General features: G+C 36.5%; 1 protein-coding gene across 3 annotated transcripts in view; it reads left to right on the forward strand.

Moving 5' to 3' along the window:
* The window catches only part of fbln1 (fibulin 1), a 63,083-nt gene that overhangs the window by 37,223 nt on the left and 6,727 nt on the right, over positions 1–19,133 (forward strand). The window contains exons 15-16 of one of the 3 annotated variants that reach the window (XM_084397999.1): positions 8,346–8,491; positions 11,238–11,375. In XM_084397999.1, coding sequence (XP_084254125.1) covers positions 8,346–8,491; positions 11,238–11,375 — 284 coding nt within the window. Of the gene's footprint in view, positions 1–89; positions 1,011–8,345; positions 8,492–11,237; positions 11,376–19,133 lie in introns of those variants that run through there. The other 2 variants (XM_084398000.1, XM_084398001.1) reach the window with 2 other exon arrangements.

Genomic DNA, 19,133 nt, shown 5'->3' on the forward strand with positions numbered 1-19,133 from the left:
TCCTCCGCATGTCGTGCACCGTTCTAACCCCTCTTTCTCTTCTCTCTTCTCTCTTTTCCCACGTGTTTCTCTCCATCTCCCCTTCGCAGTCGCTGTGAGCGCTTGCCTTGTAATCTGACTAGCGAGTGCCTGGCCTTGCCTGTGAGAATTACCTACTACCACCTGACATTCCCCACCAAAATCCCCATTCCCACCAACATCTTCCGCATGGGCCCGTCCAACTCGGCGCTCGGGGACGACATCGAGGTGGCCATCGTGGACGGGAACCAGGGAGGCTTCTTCTCCGTCAAACGCGTGGATCACGGCGGCGTGTTGGTGGTTCAGAAACCCATCACGCTTCCTCAGGACTTTGAAATCTCTCTGGAGATGAAACTGAGGCGATTCGGACACCTTAGCGTTTACCTCTTCAAGATACGCTTGTTTGTAACCCCGGACGAGCTGAGCAACGTCATCACTGAATGAAACCAGTGCTTGATTAAAGCAGACGCTCCGATGTGCCTCTGGAATCTCGTCTAATGTTGCCTTCAAGTCCTTCTGGAAACGTCCCCCATCAAGTGATTTTGACATTGATTTTAATCAAGTCTGTCTCTGACATGATAATCCAGTTCTTCACTACTAATTGACCATTCGCTAAGCTCCGCCCCCTCTTGGTTACTGTTGCTAACTCAGACATGTTTTGCAGAACGTTTAAAAACAATAAACTGGAGAGTTCCGTGATAAATACATCACAAAAAGAACTGAATATTACATTGCATTACAATGTGCGCGTAAAGTGGTAAAAAAAATCAATAAATTAAAATGATGATGAAAAAATATTTGCATTGAGTAAAATATGCACATAACATGGTAGAAAAATTGCAATGAATTAAAAAAATAAATATTTGCAGTAAAATATGCACATAAAATGGTTATAAATTTCACAAATTAAAATGTATTTGCAGTAAAATATGCACAATAAACTGGTAAAAAAAATTAACTTATTAAACATGTATTTGCAGCAAAATATGCACAATAAAGTGAAAAAAAAAGTCACATATTAAATATGTATTTGTAGTAAAATATGCACAAACTGGCGAAAAATCCCAATATATATATTTTTTATTTGTAGATTATGCACATTAAGTGGTAAAAAAAAAAACCATAAAACATTTTTCAAAATGTATTTGCAGTAAAATAAATATGCACATAAAATGGTAGAAAAATGGACACTCATTAACGACACTCAGAAACATGATCAACCCATGAAGACTTGAAGGCAACATTATTCTCGACTTTAATCTCGATACTGCAGAAAGCAAAGTTCCTCAGGTGTCTAATGGGAATATATTACCTGAGATGATGTTCTTCTTGTATCAAAACTGCTGTTCATTATATACTCTAGTCTATGACTGTATCTGAAACTACTTTCAAATACCCAAACTGTGATCAGATGTGAGACTTGAATCAGACGTCTGTATGTTATAGGCCACTAGATGGCGCTGTTAGGCAAAGCAAATCAACTGCTGTCAAAATCATTTTTATTATTACATTCTATTATTTTTAGTCTATTATTTTCTAATAAAATTTTACTTACTTTAGGATTCTTGTATTTTATTTAAAAAATATATATTTTTGGCTTTAAATAGTTTTTATTTTTTTTTGATACAGTGGAGAGATGAAATGGAAAGTGGGAACGGCGGTTGGAAAATTACCACACACGTCATGTGCACTAGCCACCCTGACGCGATTTTATTAACATTTAATTAGTCATGTAGGAAGCATCCATTAATCATTGAAGTGGTTAGCTGGATAATTAGCCAGGCATTTGAACCCTTTAGCCTGTATTTAGAGGATACATTAGCCGCTAATCCACCAACATACACCCAGAAACAGACGGAGACGTCGATCTTTGAAGAGAGATCTGAAAGATGCTAACTGTAACTGCTAGCCAGGGTAAATATGGTTAGCTAAAACTAAAACCATTAAAACACCATTTGCATTAGTTGAATAAAATAAAAAATTCAGCTAGTTGACAAGACAACATTTCTCATTTTCCTTTGGTTTAAGCTGAAGTACTAAAAAAATAGAAACAAAATAAACTAAAACTTCATAAAAACTATATAGACAATGTTTTTTATTTATAAAGGACAAAAACAAAATTACAAAAAATATATATACATTTATTAAAAAATATAAAAATAATTCAAAATATTAATAAAAACTATAGGCCTAATATCAGTGATATCGTAATCAATGATAATGTAACCACTTCTGCCTGCTAGTTAAAACATGGTTATGCTAGTGCTAAAATAATCAACTAAACAATTAGTGTTGAATGTTTGTGCTCAAAATGATTCTAAAATGCTAAATAATAATTGTAATTGGGGATAAACAAAACATTTGAAAAGTAAAGAAAAACAAAAGTTGTAAAATGTACTAACAGTATTTACAGGTTGTAAAAAAAAAAAAAAAAAAATTAGATTCAGTTTTACTTATCATATGTTCTCAAATTGTTTTATTTTTGTAATTTAATATTTACATTTTTGTAAAATCATAATTTTGTTTTAATACAGTACAGTTTTGATCTGCTTGCTATTTGCAATGGTTAACATTTGGAAACATCTGGGTTGGGAAACACCTTAGCAACCATCTCTACAACACTCTTGCAATAATCGAGGAATTCCCTAGCAACCACCTAGTTAATCATAAGAACCATCGAGCAACACCCTAGCAACCATCTAAAACACCCTAAAAACAATCTAGCAACTCCGTAGCAACTATCTACATCACCCTAGCAAAAAAACGATGCCATCGTTACTGTATGTATCACTGTGTATCAAGTATGCACATCTGACCAATCAGAGCAGAGTAGACCAATCACAACAGATTGGGCCATCTGACCAATCAGAGCAGAGTAGACCAATCACAACAGACTGGGCCATCTGACCAATCAGAACAGAGTAGACCAATCACAACAGACTGGGCCATCTGACCAATCAGAGCAGAGTAGACCAATCACAACAGACTGGGCCATCTGACCAATCAGAGCTGAGTAGACCAATCACAACAGACTGGACCATCTGATCAATCAGAGCAGAGTAGACCAATCACAACAGACTGGGTCATCTGACCAATCAGAGAAGAGTAAACCAATCACAACAGACTGAGCCATCTGACCAATGAGAGAAGAGTAGACCAATCACAACAGACTGGGCCATCTGACCAATCAGAGCAGAGTAGACCAATCACAATAGACTGGGCCATCTGACCAATCAGAGCAGAGTAGACCAATCACAACCAACTGGGCCATCTGACCAATCAGAGCAGAGTAAACCAATCACAATAGACTGGGCCATCTGACCAATGAGAGAAGAGTAGGTTGTTGGAAAGGAGTGGTTTAGAGAGACTGAATCTGAATATTATAAGAAAGTGAAAGTGTTTTTGACCTTGAATGCACCTAAACCTGTTGAAGACTCAAAATTAGTAGCTTTACAGCAGAACAGGGGCACTCTAAAGGTGCCTCACACCGCTAGGTGGCATCTCGTTGGGTTTTCTCCTCTCTCCCATCACACACACACACTTTCTGACAGTGAATTATGGGATTCTGGGCTTTGGACAGTGGTCTGAACAATTTGTGGCGAAGCTACATCGCCGCCGTGCACCGAGAAACGATGGGCCGCAGTGTTTGTGTTGGTGCGCTATCAAGACACTGACTATAAATAATAATTACCAGAGAGAAAAAGAGAACTTTCGCTTGACCAGAAACACGGCCTGTCCAAAAGCCATGTTTTTCCCCTCAAGTCACACATGGGGATTTAGCGTTTCTGCTCACGTGAGCGAGTGAGTGCGCGCGCGATGGATTCCCCCCAGCGGCGTTCGCCACAATGTTAGCTTTGATGTTATTTGTGCCGTTTGCCCCTCGTTCTCCGTCTTCCTCGCTCGGCATGTCGTGCACAAGTTGGGTATTATAAGCAGGAGAACATTTTGTGGGTTTGGCTCAGGCCTAAGCAAAACGTGGACCCACCCGCTAATTGCTAATTACAGATCCGTGCCCAGCGGCGGCTCGACTGCTCTGTCAGGGGCTTCTCCCCTCTCTGCAGTAAAAACGCCCGTAACCTGATCTGAGCTTTGGGGTTTCACTGCAACTCCTGCATCCGATCAAAGCGCTCAGAGACGGTGTCTGCAGAAATAATGCACACTTCACTAGAGCTGCTCACTTTAAAGTCACCATGACTTTACCTCTGTACAGATAAAACGCTGTCAAATAATTCACTGGTTAGCATGGACACGCGGAAGCGATAAAAAAAAAAATTCTGTATTATTCATTTTTAAGGCCAGACAGGTAGTTTGTTGAGGTCAGTTAGTAAAGAAAGACTACGCGCCTGCGCACATATATATTCAAACACACATACCTATAGACTAAACACGTAATACGCATGTGCACGCCGTCAGCGTTTCATAGATTCACGTTTCTTAAGTTTACGCGGAGATGATAACGCTTTTCAAAAACGTTCTAAACTTGCTCCTTGGAACCTGTTTCAAAGTTTGCGTTCTCGAGCCGCCAAACACTGTTGTCGTGTGAATTAACGGCCAGAACACATTAAAAGTTTTCTGAACGGTGTGGTGTAAGTGGCCCCTAAGTTAATAACTAATGATCTTTGCAACGGAAGTGAATCAATCAAAACTAACTTTATCTGGACAATAACTTTATTCTAGAGCTGCTGTAAAGCCCAAACAATCTCTGTTACTATAACTTCCTATTATCACTGTAAAGCTGCTTTGAAACAGTCTATATTGTTAAAAGCGCTATATAAATGAAGGTGACTTGACTTGACAAAATAATGAAAATTAACATTTCTTTCTTTTATTTATGAAATATTGCAGTGTTTATTTATGGAAGAGGATTAGGGCCAAGCAATAATAAAAAAATAAAAACATCTCGAGATTAAAGTCATTATAATGCGAGATTAAAATCATTACATTTCAAGAAAAAAAGTCGAAATACAATGTTGAGAATAAACTCATAAAATTTCGAGAATAAAGTCGTGTGTTTCGATAAAAAAAACCTCGTTAAATTTCGAGAGAAAAAAAAAGTAGAAATACAATGTTGAGAATAAACTCATTAAATTTCGAGAATAAAGTTGTTGTGTTTCGATAAAAAAAAACTCGTTAAATTTAGGGAGAAAAAAAGTCGAAATACAATGTTGAGAATAAACTAATAAAATTTCGAGAATAAAGTTGTTGTGTTTTGATAAAAAAAACTAGTAAAATTTCGCGAAAAAAAAAGTTGAAATACAATGTTGAGAATAAACTCATTAAATTTCGAGAATAAAGTTGTTGTGTTTTGATAAAAAAAACTAGTAAAATTTCGCGAAAAAAAAAGTTTAAATACAATGTTGAGAATAAACTCATTAAATTTCGAGAATAAAGTTGTTGTGTTTCGATAAAAAAAAAAACGCGTTAAATTTAGGGATAAAAAAAGTCGAAATACAATGTTGAGAATAAACTAATAAAATTTCGAGAATAAAGTCGTTGAGTTTTGATTAAAAAAAACCTTGTTAAATTTTGAGAGAAAAAAAGTCGAAATACAATGTTGAGAATAAACTCATTAAATTTCGAGAATAAAGTTGTTGTGTTTTGATAAAAAAACTCGTAAAATTTCGTGAAAAAAAAAGTTGAAATACAATGTTGAGAATAAACTCATTAAATTTCGAGAATAAAGTCGTTGTGTTTCGATAAAAAAAAAAACTCGTTAAATTTAGGGAGAAAAAAAGTCGAAATACAATGTTGAGAATAAACGAATCAAATTTCGAGAATAAAGTCGTTGAGTTTTGATTTAAAAAAAACTCGTTAAATTTCGAGAGAGAAAAAAGTCGAAATACAATGTGGAGAATATGGATGGAGGGTGAAACGAATCACGGCACGGCTGCAAAAACGATGCACACTTCACTAGAGCTGTTCACTTTAAAGTCACTATGAAATGAAAATTGACATTTCTTAATTTTTTTATGGAATATTGATTATAAATGATTCATCTGTGCACATATTTCTATTTATTTATCCATATGCCTCGTAATTCTTAATCAATGCAGCGACATCTCTGATTATGAGGGCGGGACAACCTGTCACTCACGTGAGATCTACCAATAGCAAACCACAACCATCCAATCAATTCCTCACAGACAAAATCAAGCCCCGCCCACATTTGTTCTTGTTTGAGAAGCCATTTTAATTCAATTCAATTCAAATTAATTTGTATAGCGCTTTTCACAATACACATTGTTTCAAAGCAGCTTTACAGAAAGTGCATTTAAGAAATGTACATAGAAAAATAAAGTTAGTTAATCATGTATTAATTTAGGGCATAACATCGCTGGCGTCGAGTCGTCTCTTCAGATAGTAAAATATCCATTTTACTTGGATATACGTCACAATAGGGAAGAAAATACTATCAAAACTTTGAGATGCACTAATATTAAAATATCGATCATGTTATGGCCAATGACTGATAAATGGCAGATTAAAAATGTAAGTTTTACCATTTAATTTTAAAATATATTCTGTCGAAATACAAAAGTAATTTTAGTGTTTTATTTAGACAAACATCACAAAACTTAAATTTCGTATTCAAATGATTCATTATATAATATTTTGTCTAAACAAATTAAAATAATTTGTCATTTTATTAGACGAAATATTACAAAAGTTTAATATTTGCAGTTGTTTTAAATGTTCAAAATGAATCGAGACTTTACAAAATCAGAACGTACACGATGAATAATCGTTTTGAGATTTGCTCAAAATCGTATTTAAATGATTAGTTTCTTTAATAATGTATAGCTTTATAGACAAAAAAATGCAATGAGATTTAACAATTGAATCTAATTGCTGCCAAGGAGAAACAATTAACAAGATCTCATTAGTGATCCAAGGTCAGCTCTTGATTATGCAGCGATTTTCCCAAACGCAGCTTCAAATAAACTCAAAGTTGCCCAGTTCAGGATAAACAGCTCCCTTGTATTTTTCCTATTAAAAGATAGATGATATATAGATGGATAATATGCTAATAAATTTAAATTCCACATGAGAGTTTGGGATGCCGGACTGGGAATGCTCTGCTAAACCAAACATTTTTTGGGGAAAAGTTTTATATCAATGTCACAACTTAAAAAAAAGCATTGAAAAACCATGAGTGGCTAACAGGAAACTCGACCACCAATTCTCCTGTGGTGTGATTTTTGGCCTCTCCTCGTTCTCTGTTCGGATTTTTTACCCCCCAAATCCTGATTGTTTGTGTTATGAGCTCCATATTAAGAATGGCCAGTGTGTTTGTGCAAATAATATTTATGTAGTAAAGGTTTCGCCCGCCCGCTGGGTGCTTGGTTCTGTGGTGGGTTCTGCTGGACGCCGTCCACTTGTTGGAGAGCTTCAACTGGGAAGAAAGATTATTTTACCCAGTCATCACCAGAGATCACGGCCTGTTTGCTCAAGTCATCTCACAATGGGCTCTACTGTGTCTGGAGCGCCTTAGCAGTTTAGCATGTCGTCATCGACAGGGAAACCGAATCCTGCATCATTAATATGTATTCCTCTGGTAGATCCCAGAAGACACTAGCCGCGTTTCCATTACCCTTCAAATTGCGCAAATTGAATTAGCGAATTGAAAAAACGCCCAATGGAAACACGTCAATTTCGCAAAAACTCTCATATATCGCAAAAACGTTTTTACGCTCGCATGAGGTGGTTTTTCAGGCAATTCGAAAAAGGAACTTTTCGCAAAAACTGCAATGAAATGCCACAATTTATCAAGACCTTGAAGCAGAAATGAGAGAGAAACACCTCATATGAGCCGCTCACAAGTATCAGGGGTTTTCCTTGCCATTAATGCTTGGATACACACCTACGTCTCCTTCCATTAGCAATAATGGCTAGTGCAATGGCTGCGATATACATAAACCTACCAACATCCGCTGCAATGATTTTTGGAATGATTATGGCGAGAGAAAAAAAACGACGAAAAGAAAAATACATTTTAGTCGCATATAGCAACATCGGTTAATGGAAACGCCGTCATTTCGCAATCGTTTTTTATCGAAATTTAGAAAATATATCGCAAAAGTTTTGCGCAAATCTGTAATGTAAACACGGCTACTAACATATAGCTCAGGTCAAAGGTCAGATGGTTGTGTTGTCTTCCTGTTTGAATGATTTTGATACTTGATTTTTATCTCCATTTCTGTTTTTTTTCTACTCCTTTTCCCTTTATTTTATTTTTATTGATTTATTCTATTGTAAATAATTGTGGATCAACTATGGTTGTGTTAAACTTGTGCTCTATAAATAAAACTTGGCTTGACTTCCTCCAGCAGGTCGAGGGTGGATCGTGCAGATTTTATACGGTGTGTGAAGTCCTGCCAGCCCAATGACATCTCCTGCGTGCTCGACCCCATCTTGTCCACTTCACACACGGCCATCTCGCTTCCCACCTTCAGAGAATTCAACAAACCAGAAGGTACCAGCCATGAAAATTAAGTAGATCATTTTTTTGTTAAAATTAATTAATCCAAAACAAATATTAGCATTTATTTTATTTTATTTTTAGACAAAATATTGTATAATTTTTGATTTATGATTATATAAATCTAGTTGGTTAAACTGTTAATGTTTATAGCGAACTAGAGCTGAAAAGGGTTGTGCACCATTCAGAACAGATTTACGGATATATTCCAGTTCGATTCCCGAATTTAACGTTGAATTGAGGTAGCAAACAGGATCAGGACTGCAGTTAAAATGTGTCTATAATGTAGGCAGAATTAAAATGAATTGGAAGTCGAGAGAAAATAAAGTTTTGCAATTGCGTAACTAAGTTTGTCAAGACACACTTTAAATGTCTGAAAGTTTTGAAAACAACTTGACAGAACGACAGGCAGAGATAACGATAGAACGAACAAAAGAATGAACAAACGAATGCTGGGTAGAGCAAACGAACGAATTATAGGTAAAACGAACGGACAAATGAATGATAGAACGAACAAACAAATGAACGATAGAACAAATGAACGATAGAACGAACCAACAAACAAACAATAGAATGAACTAACAAATGAACGATAGAACGAACAATAGATAGAACGATAGAATGAACAAACGAATGCTGGGTAGAGCAAATGAACGAATTATAGGTAGAACGAACGGACAAATGAATGATAGAACGAACAAACAAATGAACGATAGAACAAATGAACGATAGAACGAACCAACAAACAAACAATAGAATGAACTAACAAATGAACGATAGAACGAACAATAGATAGAACGATAGAATGAACAAACGAATGCAAGGTAGAGCAAACTAACTAATTATAGGTAGAACGAACGGACAAATGAACGATAGAACGAACAAACAAATGAACGATAGAACAAATGAACGATAGAACGAACCAACAAACAAACAATAGAATGAACTAACAAATGAACGATAGAACGAACAATAGATATAACGATAGAATGAACAAACGAATGCAAGGTAGAGCAAACGAACTAATTATAGGTAGAACGAACGGACAAATGAACGATAGAACGAACAAACAAATGAACGATAGAACAAATGAACGATAGAACAAATGAACGATAGAACGAACCAACAAACAAACAATAGAATGAACTAACAAATGAACGATAGAACGAACAATAGATAGAACGATAGAATGAACAAACGAATGCAAGGTAGAGCAAACAAACTAATTATAGGTAGAACGAACGGACAAATGAACGATAGAACGAACCAACAAACAAACAATAGAATGAACTAACAAATGAACGATAGAACGAACAATAGATAGAACGATAGAATGAACAAACGAATGCAAGGTAGAGCAAACAAACTAATTATCGGTAGAACGAACGGACAAATGAACGATAGAATGAACTAACAAATGAACGATAGAACGAACAATAGATAGAACGATAGAATGAACAAACGAATGCAAGGTAGAGCAAACGAACGAATTATAGGTAGAACGAACGGACAAATGAATGATAGAACGAACAAACAAATGAACGATAGAACAAATGAACGATAGAACAAATGAACGCTAGAACGAAGCAACAAACAAACAATAGAATGAACTAACAAATGAACGATAGAACGAACAATAGATAGAACGATAGAATGAACAAACGAATGCAAGGTAGAGCAAACGAACTAATTATCGGTAGAACGAACAAACAAATGAACGATAGAACAAATGAACGATAGAACGAACCAACAAACAAACAATAGAATGAACTAACAAATGAACGATAGAACGAACAATAGATAGAACGATAGAATGAACAAACGAATGCAAGGTAGAGCAAACTAACTAATTATAGGTAGAACGAACGGACAAATGAACGATAGAACGAACAAACAAATTAACGATAGAACAAATGAACGATAGAACAAATGAACGCTAGAACGAACCAACAAACAAACAATAGAATGAACTAACAAATGAACGATAGAAAGAACAATAGATAGAACGATAGAATGAACAAACGAATGCAAGGTAGAGCAAACGAACGAATTATAGGTAGAACGAACGGACAAATGAACGATAGAACGAACAAACAAATGAACGATAGAACAAATGAACGATAGAACGAACCAACAAACAAACAATAGAATGAACTAACAAATGAACGATAGAACGAACAATAGATAGAACGATAGAATGAACAAACGAATGCAAGGTAGAGCAAACGAACGAATTATAGGTAGAACGAACGGACAAATGAACGATAGAACGAACAAACAAATGAACGATAGAACAAATGAACGATAGAACGAACCAACAAACAAACGATAGAATGAACTAACAAATGAACGATAGAATGAACAATAGATAGAACGATAGAATGATAAATAGATAAACCGACTTAACGAATGATATACAACGACTGAACAAACGATAGATAGAACGACTGAACGATAGATAGAATGATATAGACAGACAGAACGATAGATAGACAGACAGAATGAAAGATAGGCAGATAGATAGAATGACAGATAGACATAACGATAGCCAATTCTTCAATTCTGAACACATCACAGCACCACATTTTTCAAAGTTGTAAATTAAACAAAGATGATTTTTTTTACAAGAAAATACTATTTCAGGTCTTGCCGTTTCTTTGCAATTGTTTGTGAAATTTACCAGCAATTCCTGAGTGAAAACAAGTGTCTTCTATTAAAAAAAGATGTTTTTTCCCCCCAGAAATCGTTTTCCTGCGATCCTCGACACCCTCTCCCTTTCCTCACATGGACACCCCGGAAATCGTCTACGACATCCTGGAAGGAAACGTCCAGAACTCCTTCGACATCATCAAGCGTCTGGATCACGGGATGATCGTGGGTGAGTGTCACTGTGGCATGTGACTAACAATGCCAGCGGACCACAGACCGAGCCTTGAGGCATTCCTGTCTGGAAATCACATTTGCATCAAGTGGTTTTCTGACCTAATTTCCCATTACGAAAGATTCTCTTGCTTTTTTTTTTTTTAGTTCTTTAAACAAACCAAATGCATATGTGTATCTTTGCGGGAGGAGAGGGGGGAAGCATGAATCTACACGGAGAGGCTTATTCAATCTAACTCGTTCCGACAGTGTGATTCCTATCTGATGATAGGCCTGAAGAGTCGACGGCATCATTTGTGGCCGTTTGAAGACGCTCGTCCATGTGTTGTTCATCCCGAGCCCATGTTTTTCCTTCGCTATAAGCATGTGGCCTTGTTTCCCACTTTTGTGGCTCGACCGACTTTAATGTGTTCTCTGTCTACTCACTGTTTTTCCAGGACACTTTGAAAAGCTCACAAAGAGGTTTTTTGGTGTCCAGACGGTTATTGTTGGTGTGCTTTCACACAAAGGTTATTGGGAAGGGCAACCATTCTGAGTTTATAGAAATGTGGGTGAGACTGATGAGAAACATACTCTTTTGACAACCCTTGAAGCAATATTAAAATGAAATTCATTCATAGATTATATAAGATGGAGCGAAATGTTTATAACGTTCCACGAAATCAGTGGCTATGAACTTTGAAACTAATTAAAGTCAAGACAAGTTACTTTAATGCAATTCAACCATGCATTTTCATGAAAAATTGTTTTTGTTTTTCAACAAAATGTTTGAACTTGACAGAACGACAGACAAGGATAACGATAGATAGAACGTACAAACTATAGCTAGATTGATAGATAGAACAGTAGAACGAACAAACGACGAGACTCATGAGAAACATACTCTTTTGACAACGCTTGAAGCAATATTAAAATGAAATTCATTCATAGATTATATAAGATGTAAGAGTAAAATGTCTAAAACGTTCCACGAAATCAGCGGCTATGAACTTTGAAACTAATTAAAGTCATTTTATTGCCATTCAACCATGCATTTTTTTTCCCAGGACTTGATGTCTCTGGTTTGTGCTTTCATAATACAACAGACTCTACAATATTTACAACGTTTAGCATGCCTTGCACCATCAAATCAGATTAACATTTTTATGTGGTTGATCAATCATTTTTATACTTCCAGAACCCTATTGCTTATAAGTCTGGTGCAAAAAAATCATTGCATTCATTGTAATATATATAAAAAAAAATCTAGTTTTTGTTTGTTTTCAAGCAAAAATCTTTATTTAATTTCCTACACAATGGCGCCTGAACATGAAAGATCAGTTTGACTGAGATGAAACGCATTATAATGAAACCCTGAAGAGTGTAATTGGCCGTCTTTTGTGTGCCAAGACGTCATGGGTAGTTTCCCCTCCTAGCCGAGAGAATAGACTTCCTAAATCACCATAACACAAAAGAGCCACAAACAACTGGCACCGATGCCGACGGCAGACACTCGTGGTCGTGTGGATTCCTGACGTCATGACGTCTGTATGTGTGTGTTTGTCTGGCCTGGTTCGAGTGGGTACCACATGAAAGCGTTTCCTAAACTAAAATGCAAAGAGCCACCTCTTTCTGAACGCGCCGTTCTAACGGTCCTCTCGTATCGTGACCAGAAGCTCCTTAAATTAAACTGGACCTAGAGATGGACGTGGCATGAGTCAGTGTAGGAGAACAGCTGGTGTGGATAAATCAGGGATTTATCAGCTCCGTCCCGTTTCCCTCGGGCTTTGGATTACAATCAAGGAGCTTGATGTGATTTATGAGACATGTCACTGTTAAAACAATATTTGTTGATACTGTGGTGTGTTGTATGAATCTATTAACCTCAACTATTAACATGTGTCATCACAATCCATGGCCTAAAAGCTTGTAGATATGATATAAGAAAGCAAGAATGCTTTCTCAAGATGCAAGCTACTCATAGCGTACAAGTTTTGTAGGTGAAGTGTGCAATTTCTGCATCACTTTGATGACTGAAAAGAATCGTGTTTACATTTCCGGTCAAATTGCGCAAATTGAAATTGCGAATTGAAAATACGCCCAATGGAAACACGTCAATTTTGCAAAAACTCCCGTATATCGCAAAAAAGTTTTTGAGCTCGCATGAATTTCAGGCAATTCTGAAAAGGAATATTTTGCAAAACTGCAATGGAAACTGCAACGTAACATCAGTGAATGGAAACGCCATCATTTCGCAATAGTTTTTTATCGACATTTAGAAAATATCGCAAGAGATCTGCACAAATCTGTAATGGAAACACGGCTAGTGACTGTTTCCAAGCAGGTTTCCGCCACTTTTATTAGTCAAACACGCAGGCCTGCAAATTTACATATGCCTTTGGGAGACATTTTTTTTTTTTTTTAGGTTTTTAATGTACATTTTTGACTGAAATACAATACAATAGTTATAAATTTCAGTTCAAATACAAAACAATATTTTTTTTATACATTTATTCACTTTCATGCATTAAACCTTTAAGCGAGCAGCTTCAGAGATGAAGTTTGATTCAATAATCACACTAAACCACATCAGTTTTGATTTTATTTAAAGTCCACATGTAGTCAATCATTTTATCCCTTAAAAGTCATCTTTGATCACCAAAATGACATATTTAAAAGTTTTTTCCATCTTCACTGTAACTCGACACCCTTGCCTCATTTAGTATGCGTGGTTCTATGAATATGCAAATGAGCCCCGCCTCCACTCACTCACTCAGCTCAGAGATCCACTGGTTGACGATCACATGTTGATCTGATTGGTTACAAGGTAGTTTGTGACGTCAGAAACACCAGCGATTTCAAAGCGTGTTTTTGAGACTGTCTTTGGTTCACTGCAGTTTTAAGGAGAAAACACTCAGCAATGCTGTCGACTTATGAACTTACACATGGTTTGTCTGAAAGCATATTAAAAACACCACATAGACACATAAACAACATTAAAAGCTTGATTTTCTCCACTTTAAGTAGCTTATTTAACATTTATACGACAGCATAAGCAAAAGGAAAGAAAAAAAGTGTTAACACAAATTACATAATCTTACTATTAAACCGATAAGTCCAAATAAATGCAGCGAGTTTCTTTACAGCTTCTTCAGAAGGAATTTCCCAGTCATTGCTATTTGATTTGGACTGGGAATACCCAACACTGGGAGCGGTTTCTGTCATCCACACGTTTGTGCAGCAGTCACGAGTGTGTGAAAACACTTGACGGCCTCAATCGCAACACAACCGTGTCTATGGTGACCGGCTCAAAGCATTAGCAGTGTTTGTTTTTAGCACAGCTCCAGGTAGGTTGACTCAAGGTGGTGCTCATCACTACAAAGTCAACATTTCAAGAACAGAAGAGAGAGTCTTTGAGCTGGACGGTCTGGGAAACACTCAATAGCTCATATTCATGTGTGATTTACACAATTTATTTGTGGCACTCAATGCATTACACGGCTGCGCAATATTGAAATAAAATCGATGTCATGATATGGCTTTGTGCAAATGTAAAATTAGTCAAGCGTGCAATTTAATTAAAGTTTGAGCGAAGCGCGTCATTTTAAGCACTTGAAGTTCATAGGGGTGTAACAATACATCGTGTCACATATCGCAATACAAAAACGCAACAATATGTATCATGGATAATACACCCAAAATAAAAATTACTGTGTGAGAAAAATTCAAGTTTTCAGAGTTTTAGTGTCAGTACTACATTAAAGTACTATATATAATGTTATAAGGTCCTGATAATGCCAAATGTCTTATGTTAGTAAAAAGTGTCCTACATTATTTTAAATATATCTGGTCAGTGAAAGAGCGCAAGCATATTCGTCTAAAATAATTCTGTATTTTCAGCTTCAGAATCATGAATATTGTTATTCTGGTGTCTCTATTGTCCTGTGTATTGGGTTTCCAGCACCAAGTCCAAGCCTATTCACTTACACGTGTAAGTGAATAGGCTTGGACTTGGTGCTGGAAACCCAATTGTGCACGCAATGTAAAACCAATTTATTTTTTAATCAACAGTTCATTTTGTTAACCTTTTATCATATGTCTTGGAGTATCGCAATAATATCGTATCGTGAGTTCAGTATCATGATATGTATCGAATCGTGACTTGAGGGTATCGTTACACTCGTACAAAATATATATATATATTCGTTTTGTATCAATATTGTGGAAATCATTAAGTTCTAGTGACAATATATATAGTAGTAAAAAAAAAAAAAAAAAAAATTCACACAATGTAATTTTCTTCCCAACAATGCAACTCAATGCACGTGTGTGTACGTGTGTGTGTGTGTGTGGTCCGAGTGGCGGTACAGTCTGTTGCATCAACGCTCCTCGCTGAGGATGAATCCCTGGCCTCGGACATGATGACGTGTGGATCTCAGAAATGCAGAGTATCCCGGACTACCACGAGCATGGGGAATGGGAGCGAACGGTGGGAAATCAAACGCCGTGGCATCTTCCCTTCAGCGGCTCTCAGTTTGGCTCCACCTCGGCCCAGATTAAAAAAGCCAGTATAAAAATTCCAGTCGGTGGAAACATCTGGTAGGGATATGCACCTGTGGTCAAGTGATGCAATATTTGAGCACAGGGAAGTTAACGCGACGGCAGAGACATGCTGTCTGTGATCAGGTATGTGACATTGGCTACGGCTACTGTCCTTCACACAGACCAGAGGAATTTTAGTGAAGAGTGTCAGAACTGTAGACGAGGATTCGCTTTGCATTAGCCGATAACTCGCGTGTATAGCTTCGCCAACCAGAGAAAGCTACTTTGAGACTGAAACACTTGTGTGTGTGTGTGTGTGTGCAGCATCTGATTCATTTCAGTGAATCAATTCATTTAGTCGGTTCACGTAAATGTAACCGTTTGATTCATTTAAATTAATTCTAGGCAACTTTTGGTAACACTTTATTTTACAGTGTCCTTGTTACATATGTTACATGTACTTACCATAGTAGTAAATTATGCATAATTACATGCAACTAACCCTCAACCAAATCCTAATCCTACCCTAACCCTATAGTGAGTACATGTAGTTAATTAATATTACACAGTACTTGCATATATAATTACACTGTAACAATGACATCTTAAAAAAAGTGTAACCCAACTTTTTTCAGTTAAATGCTAAATTAGTTTTTGAGATAAATGCTAAATTAGGCAGTGATGAACAGTATTATGTAAATATAAAGCCACAAAAAAGAAAATGTGGTAACACTTTACAATACGGTGCATTAGTTAACATGAACTAAGAATGAACAATACTTCTACAGCATTTATTAATCTTCTTAGTTAATATTAATTTCAACATTTACCAATACGTTATTAAACTCAAAGGTTGTGTTTGTTAACATTAGTTAATGCACTGTGAACTAACATTAATAAATACTGTAACAAATGTATTGCTCATGGTTAGTTCATGTTAGTTAATACATTAACTAATGTTAACTAATGAACCTTATTGTAAAGCGTTACCGAAAATGTAAACGCACTGACATTAATCAGTGAAAAGCGATTCATTTACTGAACTGTCTGAATGAACTGATTCACTGACTCATTTGGACCTTTTTTAGGGGTCTGCACAGAAAATATGACTACATTTTGTTTTTAACCTGGTATATAATCCATATCACCTGCTTATGTCCGAGGAAAGGTCTTCATTGTGCTTTTTATCTAATTCTGAAAGCACAGAGCAGGACGTTTAACGCGCCACATGCTGAATAACAACACATCAGAGAATGAATCACAAAATGGCACAGCATTAGCCACACAATGAGCCGGACCAAACCCACGAAGGCTCTTCAGTTGAGGGATTACCACTGAAAATTAAACCATTTTCTGTCTACTGTGGTGGTCTGCAGCCCCCACAGACACTTTTCACTCACCGACGGAGCTCAGCCAGGGACCCGGTCATCCATCAAGACTGATTCATCTCCCGCACTGACGGATCCAAGGGCGGCGGCCGCAAGGAGGCCAGGAGACTTTACAGCAGAAGTTATATAAGAGATTTCTAATCATTTAAAGTCAACATGAAACAGCATTCACACCCCATGTTGCTTCCGTGATGTGATGTATTCTGAGAAGAAGAAAAAAAGAGCTAGGGCTGGGCAACGATTAATCGCATCCAAAATGAAGTTTGTGTTTACATAATATAAGTGTGTGTATGTATAAATATACAGTATATCCATGCAAATATTTCATGTATATGTGTATATTTATATATATACAAAATAATTATACACAGTACATACACATATATTTTGTAAAAAACAAACTTTTATTTTGGATGCGATTAATCACGATTAATCGTTGCCCAGCCCCTAAAAACGCATCTGAACTGACAGATTTGCGTTTGCAGGAATGTGTCAAAGTGTAATAGATTAGTAGAACATTAGCAGAACATTTTCAAAATATATAAACATTAATCATTTAAAATATGCGAGTAAAAATTAAAAAGCGCACTAGCCTACTAAGACCTGTAGGTGGCAGTCTTGAGTACCTCATAATGACATGTGCTTAACTACATTATACATTATTCATGTTCATAACTGATAGATCACTAGTCTGGAATCGAATCCTTTCCTACTATACAGTGTGCGAAAAAATGATGCGAAAAAAGTAGTATGTCTGAGGATTTATGAATGGAAGTGAAGAGAATCAACTGATGCTGGTGGGTCACATGACAGTAACAACATGGTGGATGTAGTACGTCTGAATTTCATGCATACTACCCATATTCATACTACATAGAGCGCACTTTTCAAATTCAAATGTAGTACGTGATTTAGGACGCAGCATTAGGGCTGTGTTTAACTTAATTTTTAGATGCACTTCCCCTTAGGGAAACCCCGCCGCCATTTTGAAGTGTATTCAACTTTGTGAAGTGGCCAAAGTTTATAAAAGTTTATAGTTTGCATATAAACATTGCTGTATATACGGAAGCGAACAAAAATAGAGCAAATCCCCAATCCAACAATTGTAACGTTTACGTTGTTACACCAGTAGGTGGCGACAAGTGACTGTGAAAAATTGTATGTCATTGAATCATTCATTAGAGAGATTCGTTCAAAAATGCTGATTCACCCAGTAATGAAACAAGTGGAGTATTTTTATAATTGAGTCATTGAATCACTCACTCAACCAGATTTTTAAAAAATAGTTAAATTAATAATAAAAAAAAAAAATAACTGCAGCAATTAACATTTTGTCATAACCTCCAGTGAATTACGTAATTTTGTCTATTCAGAATCGTTGGACAATTGCTTTTTGAAACAAAAATTTAAAAAATGTGTGATTCTTAATTTATTCAGTATCTAGGCAGATCTACAGACCACAATGCAACACGACTGTGACGTCACAACCCTTGATTTACCCACAAGCGATCAAGAGCTTAGGGCGTTACAAGGGTGCTTGTGCAACATAAGCAATGATGGCACTCGTTCAACTCACGAGACTTATCGAGGGAACGGCATAAAAAAAAAGTGGACTTAAACGGACCCCATGTCTGGGTTGCAAGTGCTTAAAATTCCCAGGCTAAATTCCCAGAATGCCCCACGACCACACTTGAGTTGAACTGAATAAACTGCACTTTAACTTTCAGCGATAGCAAATACAAGCGATCTGTTGTAAAACATGACAGTGTGGTCAAGTTTTCAATGGAGGTACGACTGGAACAAACATTCCAGATTCAGTCCGACTAGTTGACCGCAATGATTCATTG

The sequence above is a fragment of the Rutilus rutilus genome (assembly GCF_951802725.1).
Source record: "Rutilus rutilus genome assembly, chromosome: 23".
In the NCBI taxonomy this organism is placed as follows: Eukaryota; Metazoa; Chordata; class Actinopteri; order Cypriniformes; family Leuciscidae; genus Rutilus; species Rutilus rutilus.